This window comes from Coturnix japonica, chromosome 14 (genome assembly GCF_001577835.2).
Source record: "Coturnix japonica isolate 7356 chromosome 14, Coturnix japonica 2.1, whole genome shotgun sequence".
Taxonomy (NCBI): Eukaryota; Metazoa; Chordata; class Aves; order Galliformes; family Phasianidae; genus Coturnix; species Coturnix japonica.
This window is the reverse complement of record NC_029529.1, coordinates 3,412,816-3,429,006: the sequence shown is the minus strand read 5'-3', so window position 1 is coordinate 3,429,006 and position 16,191 is coordinate 3,412,816. Positions and strand designations below refer to the sequence as shown.

Sequence of the window (16,191 nt, the reverse complement as noted above, 5' to 3'; positions counted from 1 at the left end):
ACAGGAGGAGCAGCGGCGGCGGCAGCAGCAGCCAGGAGGAGGAGGAGGAAGAAAAAGGGGGAGAAAAAGCGGCACGAGTGGGGCTTGGCCCCTCCGCAGGGAGCCCACGGGATTCGCCGAGACGCCGCCGGGAGCCGCCCCGAACCCCGCGGGGAAAGAGCCGGGGGCAGCAGCGGAGAGGGGCCGGGGGGACCGGCGGGCAGAGTGGGGACTGCACCCTACACCGGGCTGCAGAGCAGCTCCGCAGTAATGGGTTTGGAGCAAAAAGGGTAAATGGGGCTTTGGGAGGGAGTTGTCGGGTCCCCGCTGGAGCCGGGAGAGGAGTGATGGGAGCGCGCTCCTGCCGGGAGCCCGGGGCTGGGCAGCGTGACGGTGCCGCAAGGGCTGAGAGCTCTTTAATCTGCTCTGTTAATAAGAAACGAAGGTTGGAGTGGGTGTCTGGAGAGCTGAGCTCTAGTTATGTGGTTGCAGCGGAGACTGATGAGATCTCCTCCGTGGGAGTGGTGGCTGTGTTTGCCTTGATGCTCCTCTTTGCGTGTCTCTCCCACACGACGTGGATGTGTTTCTGTGTCCCAGGGTGTCCTTTAATTTGGGAATATTATCTGTTCTCAGGAAGGTTAATTACACTGGAGGAGTGGATCTCCAGCTCCATTTCCTCGTGTATTCTAGCTTTCGTGTTTTGGTCCTTTTGGTGCTTTGATCCCATGTTCCTCCATCACTCGATGGAAGGACAAAGGAAGATCCCAGCTGGGACCTGGACTTGTCCTTAAGAGACACAAACAGAAGTTAGGAATGCATTTCCCAGGCTCCAAAGCTGCAGTGCTCCTTGCAGCCCACACTGCAGGCACAGCTCTGCAGGGTGCAGCAGGAATGCTCAGTGGCCATACAGGTGGACAAATCACAGCGCTGTGGGGTTAGTGAGCACCAGGATAAGAAAATCACTGCACACAGCAACCTGCCACCCTGGGGTCTGCATTGCTCTTAAGGCACAGAGAGCATCGCTGGTGAGAAACTGCCTTAATTAACTGCTGTCATAATCAGAAGGAGGGGAGCAGCAGCAGTCTCACCTGGCAGCCTCTGTGGGAACCTTCCTGCAGTGCAGTGTGGGGGCAGGGCTGGGCCCAACGGCTTTACAGCAGCATCCCTTCCCTTCATCTGCTCACCAAAGCATGGGAGATGCCCTCTGTTCAGTTTTAATTAGTTTGCTGCTTGTAATTAGTGCTTATTTGTATTAATTAACTGAAATGATGTATCTGTTTGTTGTTTGTAGTACACCATCAGTGTGTTCAGAGCAACACAAACCCCAGACAGGCAGCTCCTGCCCAGGGGAAGCTAAGAGCTAAACCAGGCAGCAATGCTCTGCATGCGGTGTGCTCCAGGAATGGAGATTTAGGGCTTTTTTTGCTACAAAACCTATTGCATGTAACCTTGACTTAAACCTTTCTTTACTAGGAGAGTGGTTATGCCCTGGAACAGGCTGCCCAGGGAGGTTGTGGATGCCCCGTCCTTGGAGGTGTTCAAGGCCAGGTTGGACGGGGCCCTGGGCAACCTGATCTAGTAAAAGTGTATGTTTGGTGGCCCTGCCAGGCAGGGGGTTGGAACTACATGATCCTTGAGGTCCCTTCCAACCCAGGTCATTCTGTGTGTGATTCTTGGTACTTAATTCTTGCTTTAGCTGCCCACCTGCAGATCAGTCAGCACAGCTGAACAGGACTGGTGAATTCCTCCCCATGTGTCAGAGTTTTGCAAAGATAAGATGCCTTTTCTGTGAGATGGGCTCCATGCAGGCACACAGTGCTGGGCTTTGTGCAGCCAAGGAAGGGTCTGCTCCTACTGAATGCTGCAGGTGTGACACTTTCATCTGGATTTGGTGCTTGGGCTGTTGAGGAGTTGGTGTTATTTCTCTGTCTTTGTGATCTGCAACAGTTTTGAGGAAGGCTGGGTGCTTTTAGCATCAGTCCGGGCTGTCAACACAAAGCAGAAACTCAAATGAGCAAACTTTCTTTAAGTCTGTGTGAGAAAAGCAGCCCCAACAAAGCACTGTGGGTTCACCTCCTGTTCTCTCACTGCTCTGTGACCTCAAAGCTCTGACCTAGATTTGGGCAGCCCTGCAGAAGGCTGCATTACCAGCAGCCACTTTGTGCTTGATCCTAAAGCAGGTACAGTCCTGCCAGGAGCACCAGGAGCAAGGACAGGGGAATACACCAGAATAAGAGCCTGGAATAAGATGTAAAGATTTCTGGCAGGGTCAGACTTTGGGTGTTGTGTGTTGATGGTGATGGAAAGGGAGATGCAGGACTGAGCAGTTTGTGGCAAGGCTGAGGGTTACCACACTGGGAGTGTTGCTGGGGACAGATTTGCCTTTTTTGCAGGCTGGAGATGTGGCCGTGTGTTTCTGATAGCAGGATGGTCTGAAGCAGGAGATGAGGAACCAATAAAGCAGGTGTTCTCCTTGTACAGGCTGGGGACAGGGTCAGGCAGGCCATGGCAGCTTTGTGCTTCCCCTCTGAAAATGCTGTTCTGGCTCTGCCTGCACCATAGGGAGAACCGTTCCTTGTCTCTTCCATTCGCTCTCAGTAATTCCCTTAAAGGCTGTGATGTGTCACTCTGGTGCCTGGACAGGCTCTTGCTATGCCCAGATGCTGCTCTGGGCATCAACCACCCCTCAGCAGTTGGGATGGAGCTCATGGAGGCAAAGAGTGATGTTGTCAGGATTTTTTTTGCCTTTCCCATGAAGCAGTGAGGAGCAGCAGCAGCAAAGGATGATGGAGGAGAAGGGAGCAGCAGGCAGCAGGCCCCTTCTGGGCAGTGACAGAGCTGGGCCATTGGTGTCCCCAAGGCACTGCTCACTCTCAGCCTGGGATCATGCCTGCAAGCAGAACTGTCCCTGTGCACTGTGTCCTGGCACAGCCCAGCTCCATCAGTGGGCTGGGGAGGTGATGGAAGCAGCGCTGGGCTGGTGATCCTGCAGTGACACAGACTGGAAGAGACAAACAGCCCCAGCCCTGCTCTGAACAGTGAGCACAATCTGCTGCTACAAATGCTGCTGGAGGGAGAGGGGAGGGAGGGGAAAGGAGAACAGCTATTAAATGAAGCGGGAGCTGTTTATTCGCAGATCTGTTACTAGGTCATGGGATCACCTATATTCTGGGTTTATTAAGGCTTTTAAATGGAGCCTGAGGTTTGAGACCCTGGGGAAAGGGTTGTCCCTCCTGCAGCTGGCTGGTTGCTGCTTCAGTTCTCCTGTGCTGCTAATGGAAGGAAAACTTATCCCAAGCTCTGCTCATTCACAGAGCTGCTTTCCCTTCTCAGCACTGATCTCGTGTTTGCAGTCTCCCTGTGGGCAGCTGGTGTGTATGTACCACAAAGGGAGAGAGATTTCAGATCCCTGTATTTTTGCAGAGGGCGTAGGTACTTTTTAATACATTCTTATTTTTGCTGCTGGCAATGTTGGGGATCGGTGCTTTGTGACTCCTGTCCGAGGTTCAGGAACCTTGTAGAAGGAGGCTGTAATGGAGCAATCCATCCCGGGCTTTAAGCCCAGCCCAGACCTTCTCTGTGCCTTCCCTGGGTTCAGTATTGAGGCCAGCAGAAATAGCATCTCACTTCCCGGTGCCAGAGGAGGTGCTAAGTAGGACAAAGTTAAATTTGGGATTATTAGGGAGAGAAAAAGTGTAGATAACTCGATATGCTTTTGTCTGATGGTAACATGTGAGCACAAACGTGAAGAGAGCTGCCCTTTGTGGAGGGCAAGGAGAGGAGAAGTTTGCAGTGATGCAGTGAATTATTGGGCAGAAGTGGGTGTTTGGGAGAGCTTCGGGTTTCCCTGTCTGTAGCATTTCAGCCCGTGGAGCACCCAGCTGGTGTCAGCAGTGGTGCAGGGCTGGGGGCATCTTGGTGCAGAGGAATTTGGGAGAGCACAGGTGGAGGTTCTCCTTGGTGGCAGCTCCATTTTAAGCTTTATCAGAGTTTTTCCTAAGAGGGAGGCAAAGACATTGAATTTCAGTGGGCAATAATTAAATGGAGACGGTGCACTCTAGAGAAAGATGTACTCTGTACAGAAACATGGGAATCTCTGATCAAGGGGCAGAGCCCAACACCAAGGTGTGCAATTAAAATGCTGCAATGAGGTGAGATACAAGATGGGGAGGGAAGAGATTCAGAGATACTGAGATGTATGGACAAATCACCTTGCCCTGATTTTCTTCTTGGCTGCCCTTGGCTGAATGAACGCGCTGCACATCCCATCCTGTGGGAGCTGCCAGCACCAAACTGTGTGTAGTGGAAGCAGTGGGAGCAGCAGGGCTGGGAACTGGGCTGTGTCCTGCAGGATGAGCCCCATGTCCTGCCTCGTGGCTGGGTCAGTGCTCATGTTGCTGGCATTGCTCTGGCGTTGATCTGCTCACAGCCAGGGATGCCACGAAGGCGGCTAAAGGCCAAGTGCTGTCTCTGGAAGCCAGCTGCAAATTAGTGCACGGCATGTGATTAATGTGCTTTTTAAATGCATTCATGTCCTGTCACACTGGCTGTGGCTCTTGTGTCACACCCGGTGCTCTCAGAACATTTATTAGCCTTATAGATCCCCTGATTATTGCTTTCTCTTTTATAATTAAGCCATGAAACTCAGCATGGTGCAGCTTATGCGGCATTAATTCATGCCTGGCATACTCTGCTTGTGCCCTAGGATAAGGCTAAACGCTGGCAGCTGGGCTGCTCGCTGCACAGTTGCTATTCTGAAATTCTTTAATATGATTACAGAAATAACAGTCTGTGTGCATATGGGTGACTCAGGGCTCAGCGTAGCTACACGCAGCAGTGAGACGTGGTGTGAGCTCCTTGGAGCTGCCCACATCAGTGCTGTCAGATCTGCTTTGCTGTTTGCTGCTCTCCCTTCTCAGGACATGAGTGAGTTCTGTTTCTATTCCTTATATCCTGGGCTGCTGCTGCTGCACTGGCAATCCCTATGGAGTGAGCCCAGCGCTCCCTGCAGAGCTGTCTGAGTGGGCAGTGATGGGCTTCAGCTGCTCTGCCCACCCTGATTCTTGGCTCTGTGTGTACAGGGAGTCCTACCCAGCTCCAGGTGTGAGGACAACAGGCAGCAGGTGGCTGCATCTGATATGGAAGAGCACAAGTGTCCCTTGTCTGTTTGGAAGCAGCAGGAGACAGCTTGGAAGTGGTAGGAGTTTGGACAGAGTTCCCCTGAGCACAGCTGGATGGCTGCTGTCATCAGCACTGCATCCGGAGCTGATGGAGACACACAGCAACAGGTACTGGCTGCTCCCTCCTGCCTCAGCCCAGGAGAAAACCCCACACTTTATGAAAGGCACATCTGCTGGCTGTGTCACACAGTGCTCCCTCACACATAGTCTCCATTTCAGTCTCCCCAAATCTGCACTGAACTCCCTATACTTGCTGTACTGTCCCATTCCATAGTATGTGCTATTTATACTCACTGCTGCTCATGTTATCAATTATTACTAATCAAGCCATTTATGCAGAGATCCAAATGCTGATACATTCAATTTTCAAGCTTCTGCTCCAAGAAGCAGTGCCAAAGCCCACGAGCAGGATGCAGCGCCGTAGTGCAGCAACTCTTTGCGCTCAGATGTTTCCATGGAGATGGATCTTTGATCTCATCGCAATAAATGAAGGGTGGGGGAAGATGCTCCCAAACTCGGGATGAAGGCAGTGCTGATCCCCCCAGGGCAGAAGTTCCCAGTGCAGGAGCTGGAGAGGCTGGAGTGCCTCTCTACCATATCTGCAGCACCAATGGGATGAAGCCACACTGCAGCACATGCTGGGGATGTGCCTTTCACTTGGCCAGGCTGCACCTTCGGAGCTGATTTAGTGCTGCTGGGGATCAGACCTTTGTCTGCGCTGCAGTGTTGTCTTTGTGCTGTGTGATTCATAGTGCTTTGGTGCCAGGTCAAGGCACGCTGTCCTGGCTGTTGAGAAGCAATCTGAGCAATAGGAAGAGCTATGAGAATGTACAGTTAACCAGCTGCATTTCTGGATGAAATAGAGAGCAAATTCACATTTTACTTTGGGGGAATGTGCAGAAGGGAAGCGTTCAGTATGATAACATGGAGACAGTGACCAAAGGCAACAGCCAAGCTGGCTTTATCCATCTGGATGTGAGCCCTGATTGTGCTGGCGTGAGCTCTGTGCTGTGAGAGCTGGCAGCAGGGTCAAGGCAGCTCCTCCTAGCACTGGAAATCTAGACTTGTGTGGATGGAGCTGGAAGGGAATCCATTAGGAAAGGGCATCATTCAGATCAGCAGTGGCTTGCAGGTGGGCCACGTGCTGACGGGTTCTCCGTGCTGCGCTGGTGGGCAGAAGTGGTTCCTTGTGCCTGTAGTGTGTGTGCACTCAGGCAGCTGAGCGGTGTTTGTGATCCTCTCCTCCCTTGGCAGCTGGGTGGTGACGCTTCCTGGTCACTTCCTGCTGTTCATGGGGTGCTGATGGATCAGTCCCTTTGTCTCTGCTACCAGCACAGCCTCAGACTGCTTCTGCATTGTATGATAGCAAGCAGGGTGAGAGAGAGGTTGTACAGAGCCTGCTTGCAGTGCTGGTGTTTTTCTCTTTTCAAAGCATACCTTGCTTGGGGGCATTGAGCTGCCAGTGATGCCCATTGTAGTCTCTCCCCTTTGGGGATGAGCAGTTCTCCATCCAGACAAAGCAGTGTTCATGGTCTCCTCACCCTGTCAGGAGCAGGTGACCCCTTCTTGCACTGCAGGACTTCAGGCTCCTCAGCTTGGCCACCACTTCATGTCAATTTAAGTTGAAATGCTTTGTTTATGAGGATGTGCGTTGTTTGAAGCTCTGATGAAGTTACCATCTTTTTTTCCAGCTCTGCTCAGTGTTAATCACAGCCATGGGGTTGCTTGGGAAGCTGATGGGTGGATTTTTGTTGCTGTTGATTTTTCCAATAACCATCAGTGCCAACACTGTCATTATTTCCTGTTGATCAGAATGGGCAGCTCAGCCCAGAACGCCGTGGTGCTGTCCTGTGCACTGGAGAGGAAGTGGTGGGAAGAGCAAGCAGCAGTAAAGGTACTTCGGAACCACGCTTGGTGCTGCTGGTTTGGGTACATCAGCTAAGGATGGTACTGATAAGGGGGCTTTTTCCTTCAGTTCTATGGGCAAAGTGGGATGGCTGTTCAAGTCTATATGGACGCTGTCACTTAGCAACTGCTGTCAGTTGCTTCTTTAACTGCTGCTTTATTGTTGGCACAAAACAGGCTCCAGGTGGCTCACACCATGGCTCAGAGGTATGAAGAGCAGCCCTACCACAGCCCTCTTTAAGATCCCAGTGCTACTTTACACCTGGCCTGGTCTAACCAAGGAGTAACCCCCAAATGGGACCACCAGAATCATTGTCCTGCACTTCATGCTTCCCCCTTGCACACAGTGTGACCACTGCATGGGGTGAGAGATGAGCCGGGGAGCAACTCACACTGGGGCTTTGTTTGGGAAGGGGATGCGTGACAGGCTGAGCCAAACACTTCTCTGCCACATCAATGTGAGTCTGAGCAGTAAGAGGATAAATCCTTTACTCAGTGTTTTGTTGTTACAAATGGTTCTTGGAATTTCATACCTGTGTACAGATCAGGCAGCAGAACTCACACTGCCCCTTGTTCAGATAAGGAGCTGAAAAGAGCTCTGTAATCTTCTTTGTTCGCAGTACTTGCTCTCAGAGATGTGGGTTTTTCTCATCTGCGATGCTCTGCGTTGTTATCACTTGTGTAGCTGCTGCCTGCTACCCACAGGCCACATTCAAGTAACTGACAGAGCTGATGCGACAGGAGCCCTGTGCCTGGCCGCTGCTTTTGCTTAAATAGTCTGTAGCATCTGGATGGGGAAATCTGCCTCCTGCAGGGGCTGCACGGCTACAGCACTGCTGATTCTGAGCATATGAGGCAAAAGCAGAAGAAATGCATTTATTTACTTAAAAAAATAAAGCAGGCAGATCCATCCATCAGAGAACAGACTTAAAAATAAGAGAAACCATCAGTATTGAAACAAAGATTTTTTTCTATAACAGCTAACAAAACCATTCCCTTTTCTCTGTACAGAGTAACACTTCCTACTATCTCCTCTCACAAAAGACTTTGGTAGCAAAAACTCTCTTCACAAGAAACCTGTGTAAGTACCATTCCCTCAAAGCAAAAGATGGCTTTAGTAGCAGTCAGCTTCATTCTCCTCTATGGTCCCCATAGTAGCAAGGATGTCCTCTAAGAGGGACTGGGGGCTTTTCTCCACATAGTCACTACATTTGTTTAGGTCATTGCGCAGTTCCACTAAGTCTATTGTTCTCAAAGCTAACAACATGCTCTCTGGATCCTTAAAGTCCACTCTGTTATCATCATCTGTGGGGAAGTTCTGGACCAGACAACCTTGTTTTAGTGTCCTTTGTAACCAAAAAATGCCATAGACTTCAGGTAAATCTTCAGTCCCTTGTGAATTTTTGGTTTTGTTTCGACAGAAATGAGTTTTTAAGTCAAGCAATATATCACAGGCTTTCTGACCCACTGGCTTGTCACAGTCACACAATGACTGAAACAAGAAGCTGAACAGGTTCGCTCGGCAAAATATCTGCAGTGGCTCGTTAGAACGACTGGCTGCAGATGAGACAGGAGCATAATAGCATTCAGGAAGGCCAAAACGACAAAACATGTGGTCACAGAAAATCTGAACCAGTTCCAAACAACCAAGTTTGACTTCCCAGTCTAAGTCATGTGCTGCGGTCTGGACCACTGTAGAGACAAACTGCACTGTCTCTTCCAGTTGACCTGTGCAGCTCTCATTAAGCCACATGGTGAAGACGCTCATCACGGCTCTCCTAGGAAAGCCCTCTGGGTCTGTGGACAAGATTTCTTGAAGCTTTGCCACAGTTTTCTAAATGTAAAAAGACAAAGAGAAGAGGAGCATTAAAAACAAACTAAAAGCAGTAAAACAACGTGTAGTTCTGCTCGTGCTTGCAGCGGATTACACGAAGTCATACCTCTTTATCATACTGATTCCCTGCAACAGGCGACTCTGGGACTAAGAAGTAAGTAATGAAGGCCAGGTGTCCCATAGCAGTCACAGCGCTCGCTCGCACGTAGCTCTCTGGATCCTCAAGAAGATTTTCTGTAAGCTTTGGCACCTCTGAAGACAGGAGAGACTGCTTGAACTCATCGTAGTCTGTAAAGGAGACAGCAAGGCAAAGAAGTGAGGCTTTATTCTCTCAGAGCATGAATTTGTTTCCAATGCAAACAGTGATCTGTGTCATAAAAGGAGGCTCACTGACTGCAGGGCAGCTGTCAGTGAACAGAGCTGCTGCTCGCAGCAGCGCAGACAGTTTCTGTCAGGCTCCCCATCTTTTAGCAGTGTTGTGACTTCTAGTCATACCATATTTGACACAGCTTGGAAAAATGCATCTATGGTTGCTTCTATTGGTGAGAAAAAATTTGCTCCAGGTAAATTGGAATGTGGCTTCAGCCCTATAAAGCAACTTTTGTTTAAGGAAGGAGAATAAAAAGAAATGCTCATCCCTTACTACTGTCAAGCCAGGTAACATAGTTTAATTTGCTAAAGCTGTCTTTAAGGAGGACACAGCAATTCAATTTCAACAGAATGCTAATGTAAGTTTATTAATCTTTTTGACAGACTTTGACTGTGATCTGAAAGTAAAAATCTCAACGTATCTTTTCCTTCCTTCCTTCTTTCCCCCTGCAGTTACAGGTCAGAGGATGCTCCAAAGGCCTGACTGACTTTCCTAACGCTACAAGAAACAGTACTCTAATCTGAGCCATTAAATCTCTGCACGTACCTCTCAGGTTTTCAATCAAGTTGGTGAGGAACTCCAGAGAAGAATCTCGTACTTCCCAACAAGGACTGCACAAACGCTTCTGCAGCACCAGAAATACATCTGTGAAAGCCAAGGAAGAGGCGTGAATTGACACGAAAGGTAACAAACCCAACCAAGCCACTGTACAACCTCTGCACTGTTTTCTGTGATGTGACCCCTTTTGTTGATGCTGTGAGTGAGCTTCTCTCATAGTTCTTAGAAGCACTATATAAGCAAATACAACTAAACTCACCACAAATGCAAGCAAGCAAACAAATCCTAAGTGTTTTAGGTGGGAAAAGCAGGTGAGAGCACATTTCAGATGTGCCACCAGCTGCTGTTTGTCCTAACTTCAGTAGCTTTGTTACCTTGCAAAATCTTCTCAGTTAGTTGCTTATTTTTGAAGAACATTCCTGGCAAGCACATCAACCATGTGGACATAGCTTTAAATGATTTCTTCAGAACCTGAAGAAATACAAAGCAGATGTACTTTACTGCAGGAGAAGGTGCTGCTGTCTTTATGCTAGATACATTTCTTTTTTGGACTCAAAATTACAGTGAAATTGTCAGAAGAAATTAGAGCGCAGTCGAGTTGATTATATTGGTTCTACAGTTAGACATGGTGGCTCCTGTATTTTCAAGAGCATTTGATTTATTGGTCAACTACTTGCTCACTGGCATTGTAGCTATTTCCTGCAAGTCACTCAAAAGAAGCCTTCTAGATATTCTAATACTATACATGCTAATACATGTATATTAGTATAGCATGCATAGTAATACATGCTAAGGAACAGCTGTTGTCAGACCATTTCTCAGAACTGTATCCCACTGGGCAAGCTAATAAATTTGGAGCCTTCTTTAGTTCTATACTCACAGTAGGAGAAGTATTTGGACTCTCCAGGTATGCCAGAAGGACGTCAAATAAACTTTCCACAACTGTGTCGCTGCCTGAAACATTTAAAAACAAAGCAAAACAAAAACTCGTGAACCAATATTAAGGAAAAGAGATTAATTCAGCTGTTCTAATATGGAATGAAAAGGCTTATCATACTGTTTTATAGAAGCAAGCAAAGCACGGTGCTCAAATACAGAATAGTCATTTCCAAAATTAAAATGTAAGTGCAAAGTTTAACTCACATTTCTGTTCAGAAAGTGCTGCAAGGGCATCCAGAGCTGACTTCTGTACTCGGAAGCAACCTACCAAGATTTGGCTAATCTTGCTTCCCAGAGGAGAAGCTGGAACCAGGAGGCCATTACAGAACTGTAATATTGTCAAGACAGAATGCAGCAAAGATGCATAGGGTAAACTCACGGGCAACAAAGCCTAATGGGAGGGAAAAAAACACGCTTTCATCAAATGTTTCAAGCATACAAACAGAGCAAGAGTTTCTGGTAGACACAGCAAAAGCTGCAATTTCTACTGTCTTTATGGTAACATAATGCTAGTAACTACAAACAAGTAATCTTCCTCTCATCCAATGAACTATTGCATAAATGGAAGGAGATGCTTTTCACTAATTGGGAAAGCAACTCAATTTATGTTTTTCACTGGATCAAGACTTGCAGTGGATATAATGTATGACAACTAAGCCTGTGAAGGTAGGTGTCAAACCAAGTATGGTCCCTCCTTACAAGATTTCATATTCCTTTGTTATCCTACTGGGAATATATCCTACTGGATTTTCTAACTAACAGAACTCACTCACCACAGAGAGAAGCTCCTCCAGATGAGCAAGTGTCTGACACAGAAGACTAGCACAAGATGACTTGGAGGACAGAAGGCTTTCAACAGCAGAGGGATCACTAACCGACTCATCCAGCAAACCTAGGGGATCAAAGGGAGAAGCTCAGGTTGTTAGCAATTACAAAGGACAGTGATCTCCAAACTTGGTTTTTAAGCTATTATTTTGAAGTGATGCAGTATGAAGATCCCTTAAGATGCAACTGTCAGAAGGATGCTGTGCTTTACCACAAACTTTGCTCCTGTGCTTGGCTTTTTCTGTCTTTCTCCAGTTTTGTCTGATCCAGGTACTTAAAACATTGGCAAACCGACTAGCCTCTAAACTTTTCTATTGCAATAGTACCTGCATATTCCAGAGGCTTGGAGGCTGCTCTCAAAATACAGTCCATTGGTTGAAGGAGAACAGTCAGTGCTTTAATCCTCACAACTTGTGGGCTTCAAGGAAGAAACAGCAATTACCAAAACAAGCAAACTTCAACTCTTCCCAAACATCTTTCCCCAAATGCTGAGCACACGAGTGATTTTTACACAGGCTTGTAAAAAAAAGCCAGCAATAGGATAGAAATGAAATTACTGTCACAAGTCAAGCGTTCTTCTGATTCTTCCTGGCTAACTGAAAGAGAGAAACGGTTCTGGAATTGATAAGCAGCCTCATTCAGCAGTGAAGAGTGAAAACCTGTGTAAGAAGAGAGTTTAGATAGACATTTACTGGAAAAAAAGAAAAAAAAAGGCAGTAAGACACACATGTTCATCAGTCTGAAAGTATCTATATGTGCTAGAATCATTTAACATGTGATGATGTCCCCATGCTTTTTCCACCATCTAAAGGGAGAAGATGCCAGTGGATTTCTCTGAGGTGCACATGATGAGGCAACATCTTAAACTGCAACAAGGCAGAGTCCAACTTGGATACACAGAAAATACTTCTTACAGTGAGACTGGTAAAGAACTACTAGAACTGGTTGCCTAGAGAAGCTGTGGAATCCCCATCCTTTGGGATACTTGAAACTGATCAGTGAAGGCCCTGAGCAACCCAATCCATCTCTTAATGGAGCCCTGCAATGCGTAAGAAGTCAAATTAGATCACTTATACTGCTTCCTTCTAAGTTAAGTTTTCCTACTGTTGACAGAGATGCACGATGTATGTATGATGCATACTCCTGCTGGACAGCAGTTAAAGTTACACACTTGTCAGTGTTTATGTGAAAGAGAAAACTCACCAAATACTTCTGTATTTGAAAGTCATAATATCCATCTTACTCAACCTTGGCCATAAAAAGTTAAAGGAGCTTTGTATTTCTGTCTGAGATAGCTGTCTGTAGGTAAAATGCTAAAGTATATGTGTGAACATGACACTGGCTCTTTTCAATTCTGCCTTTGAAACAATTATTCTAATAGCAGTGTCTGAAGTGTGTTAGTTATTTGCATGGTCCCACCAATCAGTCCACTGTATTAAGCAACATAGTGGAAAATGCTGTGTGGCAAATAAAACAACTCTCAGAAACACAACAGAGACATTGGGAGCATTTGCAGAGTGAATAAGTTTCATAGCAGTAACTCCTACCATTGGTGGAGCCTCAGAATTCCCACTGCCAAAGGACTTGATTGTACTGGGGTTAAGTGTTCCAGAGCAGATGTCACTAATGCCCAAAAATGGCCTTCAGTGTTGTGAAATACAGGAGACCTGAGAAGAAAGAACTGTAAGTCATATGTCCTACTAACACACAGATGGCATTTCTCATCACTGGATCCAAGATCTTCACCTTGCCATGTTTAGAAGAAGATCCACCAGTACGTGCTGTGCTTGAAGAGAATCTTCTGTCAAGAAGGATTCTACTTGCTTTGCTATGCCTAACCAAAGCACTTTAGTCCAAGGAGCTTGACAACTGCCAAACAGACTAGTTAACAGTTTTAATGACTGCTTGATGAGAGAGGCAGAGCCAGATTGAAGAGAATCTTCTATATGCTTTATAATCATGTGGGCACAAGTTGGCCAGTCGCAGTCCTTTGCATTGAGAGGTACAGTTGGTTCAGACCCTACAGAGAAGGTGAGCAAGTGAACCAGAAGCCGACAGGCAGCTGAAGCTACAAACAGGCTGGAATCCCCTTGCAGAGTGAAGATCACATCTATGCCTCCTGTGTGAAAACAAAAGAAAATCAATGAAGGAAAAAAAACACCAGTCTTCCTCTTGTGGAGTCTTTCTGTAGTCCAGCTATATTAATTTTAATTCAAGTAACACAGAGGCTTAAATGTGGTTTGGTTTTTAATGTTTTGTTTTGTAGTCTCTGTTGCCTTTTAAAGTCAGACAGTCTATAGGTACAAGCAAACAAAAAGAAGAAAGTAAATCTTTTCAGATCTTCACAGGTTTTATTAACTCAGGAACAGAAGATGACTTCACTGCAATAGCAGTAATACTAGGAGTGTTAAGAGTATATTTATGAAAGAAGTCTGTACCATCTGCAGACAGATTCAGTAAGGAAAAAAGGGAACTGCAGCAGTAGTTCTCATTCCCAACACATGCTGCACAGCTAGTACCAATCCAGCACTGCTGGCCTCTTTATATAGGGAATCTACAGTTGGTGTTAACAACAGAACTTAAAAAGCCATGTAAGGAAAATGAGACTCCAAAATGTGTCAAGAAATATATGAGTCCCTGGTTAATTTTTCGGCACTAAAATCATAGCAAAATGGATGGGAGGATTTGGGGCGTTACCAGTCCTGGAAGCACTCACCACCACCGCAGATGAAGTGGAGGGCAGAGGGGTGCTGCACCATGCTGTGCATGCCCTCCACCCAACCACTTCGTACAGACGCATCTTCCCACGCTGCACTTTTCAGAGGCCCATCCTCACCAAAGAGCCTGGCCAACAGCTCCAGCTGCTGAGGGCAGAGAACACACAGCGTAAACAGAGAGCAGAGGGGATTCAGAGGAGCAGAGAGGCTGCAAGTCAACTATACAAATACTGCAGTCAAACTTTCTCTTGCTAGAATTAACACTAAAATAGAGAATTTTCAGATTCTCATGCTTAAACTCAACTCTTCTTTATGGACTAAGCAACATAACATTGTTTGTTTCTTAAGATGCTGTGGAAGTTACACATATATTACATCAGTTAAGCTGCTTTATGTTGCATGCATCTCTTTCCCTAACCAATTTTGTACTATAAATGCAGTCTGTTATATAGAACAGGACTTAGAGAAGTTCCCTTGTTTTTGCAGGAAATCAACCTACTATGGTCAGAAAACTACTTCTATAATTGCAGTTTAAATCTAAAGGACCTGCCCAGGGATATATGATATTCCAGGGATACATGATATACCATATTCTGCAGCTATTGGTGAGATACATTGTTGTCCCATATGTTTTGAACTGAAACTGAGCACTACTACATGTGAGCACTTATAGTGCTTGTGTTGCAGCAAGCTGTACTGAGATGACAGCAGCTTGACATGAGAACCAAGAAGGGTTATTATAATTGCAGGTTCTCATAACCATATCACAGAATCACAGAATGACCCGGGTTGGAAGGGACCTCAAGGATCATGTAGTTCCAACCCCCTGCCTGGCAGGGCCACCAAACATACACCTTTACTAGATCAGGTTGCCCAGGGCCCCGTCCAACCTGGTCTTGAACACCTTCAAGGATGGGGCATCCACAACCTCCCTGGGCAGCCTGTTCCAGGGCCTAACCACTCTCCTAGTGAAGAAATCATAAATCAAACATAATAACATAATAATCAAACATATCATTGTTTGTTAATGTGTTCCATGTTTGCAAGAAATCAAAGTCTTAGCAGCAGAATAGAATCACAGAATCATAGAACAACCCGGGCTGGAAGGGACCTCAAGGATCATGAAGCTCCACCCCCCAATACTGAGGACTTTCGAGGAGTCCTTAGTACTGGACAAAGCACAGGTGGGTATGTAACTCACTTGCAAGTGTACGAAGCTGTCTTCCACAGCTGCAACTACCCCAGCTAACCGCAATGTGAAGGAGAGGATGTTCGGCTCCGGCTCGGGCAGTGTCAGCACAGCAGTGAAGAATGATGGCAGACACGGGTTGTCTTGCAGCAGCTTAACGGTGGGCTCTGTTGAACGGGAATTATCCAAGGATAGAAAACAGCGTCACAGCGGGTAGGGCAAGGCTGCAGCTCGGTAATAGGGTAAGCCCAGCGCGGCCCTCAGGCACCCGGCTGCTCTCCATAACACTCTCTAACCAACCCCAGCAGGGCTTTGGGCACTCACCGGCCTCCCTCAGCTCCCGGAACCAATCGAGCATTTTCTCCAGGCATGTGTCATCGAAGCCGGACTGTTTGGGGTCGGTCAGAGCAGCACAGACCCGTGGTAGCAGCAGTGCACACTCCCGGCTCATGGCGCGGCCGCCCTGAGGTGACATGGCGGCGGGCCCGGCGTTGGCTCCCTGTAACCAAGGGAGACTGCGTTACCGCCGTTAGCCGTAAAGCGATTGTCGCAAAAGCCGGGCACGCTCAGTGCGCTCCTCTAAGGTCGGAGAGGCAGTTTTTAACGGAAATCAAGCCGTTTACGCTGAGCAGGGCCTGGCTGGGCTCGGTTCTCCGCCATTCCTGCCTTCGTAGCCGCTGGGTGGCACTCAAGCT

General features: G+C 47.3%; 2 protein-coding genes and 1 long non-coding RNA gene across 5 annotated transcripts in view; 2 read left to right on the top strand and 1 right to left on the bottom strand.

The window, feature by feature from the left end:
* Positions 1-1,564: 1,564 nt before the first annotated feature.
* Positions 1,565-7,998, top strand: LOC107320678. Its single transcript, XR_004308957.1, has 2 exons — positions 1,565-5,267; positions 6,972-7,998. It is a non-coding gene; the product is annotated as an uncharacterized LOC107320678 (long non-coding RNA).
* BRAT1 (BRCA1 associated ATM activator 1) lies at positions 7,916-16,147 on the bottom strand. 2 transcript variants are annotated; one of them, XM_015876791.2, is made up of 13 exons: positions 15,821-16,147; positions 15,509-15,663; positions 14,307-14,451; positions 13,337-13,709; positions 13,138-13,257; positions 11,917-12,008; positions 11,539-11,657; positions 10,970-11,156; positions 10,707-10,780; positions 10,201-10,297; positions 9,815-9,913; positions 9,005-9,186; positions 7,916-8,898 (listed from the first exon to the last, which is right to left on the bottom strand). In XM_015876791.2, the coding sequence occupies exons 1-13, from the start codon at positions 15,969-15,971 to the stop codon at positions 8,179-8,181; spliced, it is 2,514 nt and encodes an 837-aa protein (XP_015732277.1). In that variant the 5' UTR covers positions 15,972-16,147; the 3' UTR covers positions 7,916-8,178. The 2 variants fall into 2 exon arrangements, with proteins under 2 accessions (XP_015732277.1, XP_015732276.1); XM_015876790.2 differs by having other exon boundaries at positions 14,307-14,454; positions 15,821-16,146.
* The window catches only part of IQCE (IQ motif containing E), a 25,864-nt gene continuing 24,912 nt past the window's right edge, over positions 15,240-16,191 (top strand). Inside the window, exon 1 of one of the 2 annotated variants that reach the window (XM_015876792.2) lies at positions 15,240-15,491. In XM_015876792.2, coding sequence (XP_015732278.1) covers positions 15,429-15,491 — 63 coding nt within the window. In that variant the 5' untranslated portion in view covers positions 15,240-15,428. The remainder of the gene's footprint in view (positions 15,492-16,191) is intronic. The other variant, XM_015876796.2, reaches the window with a different exon arrangement.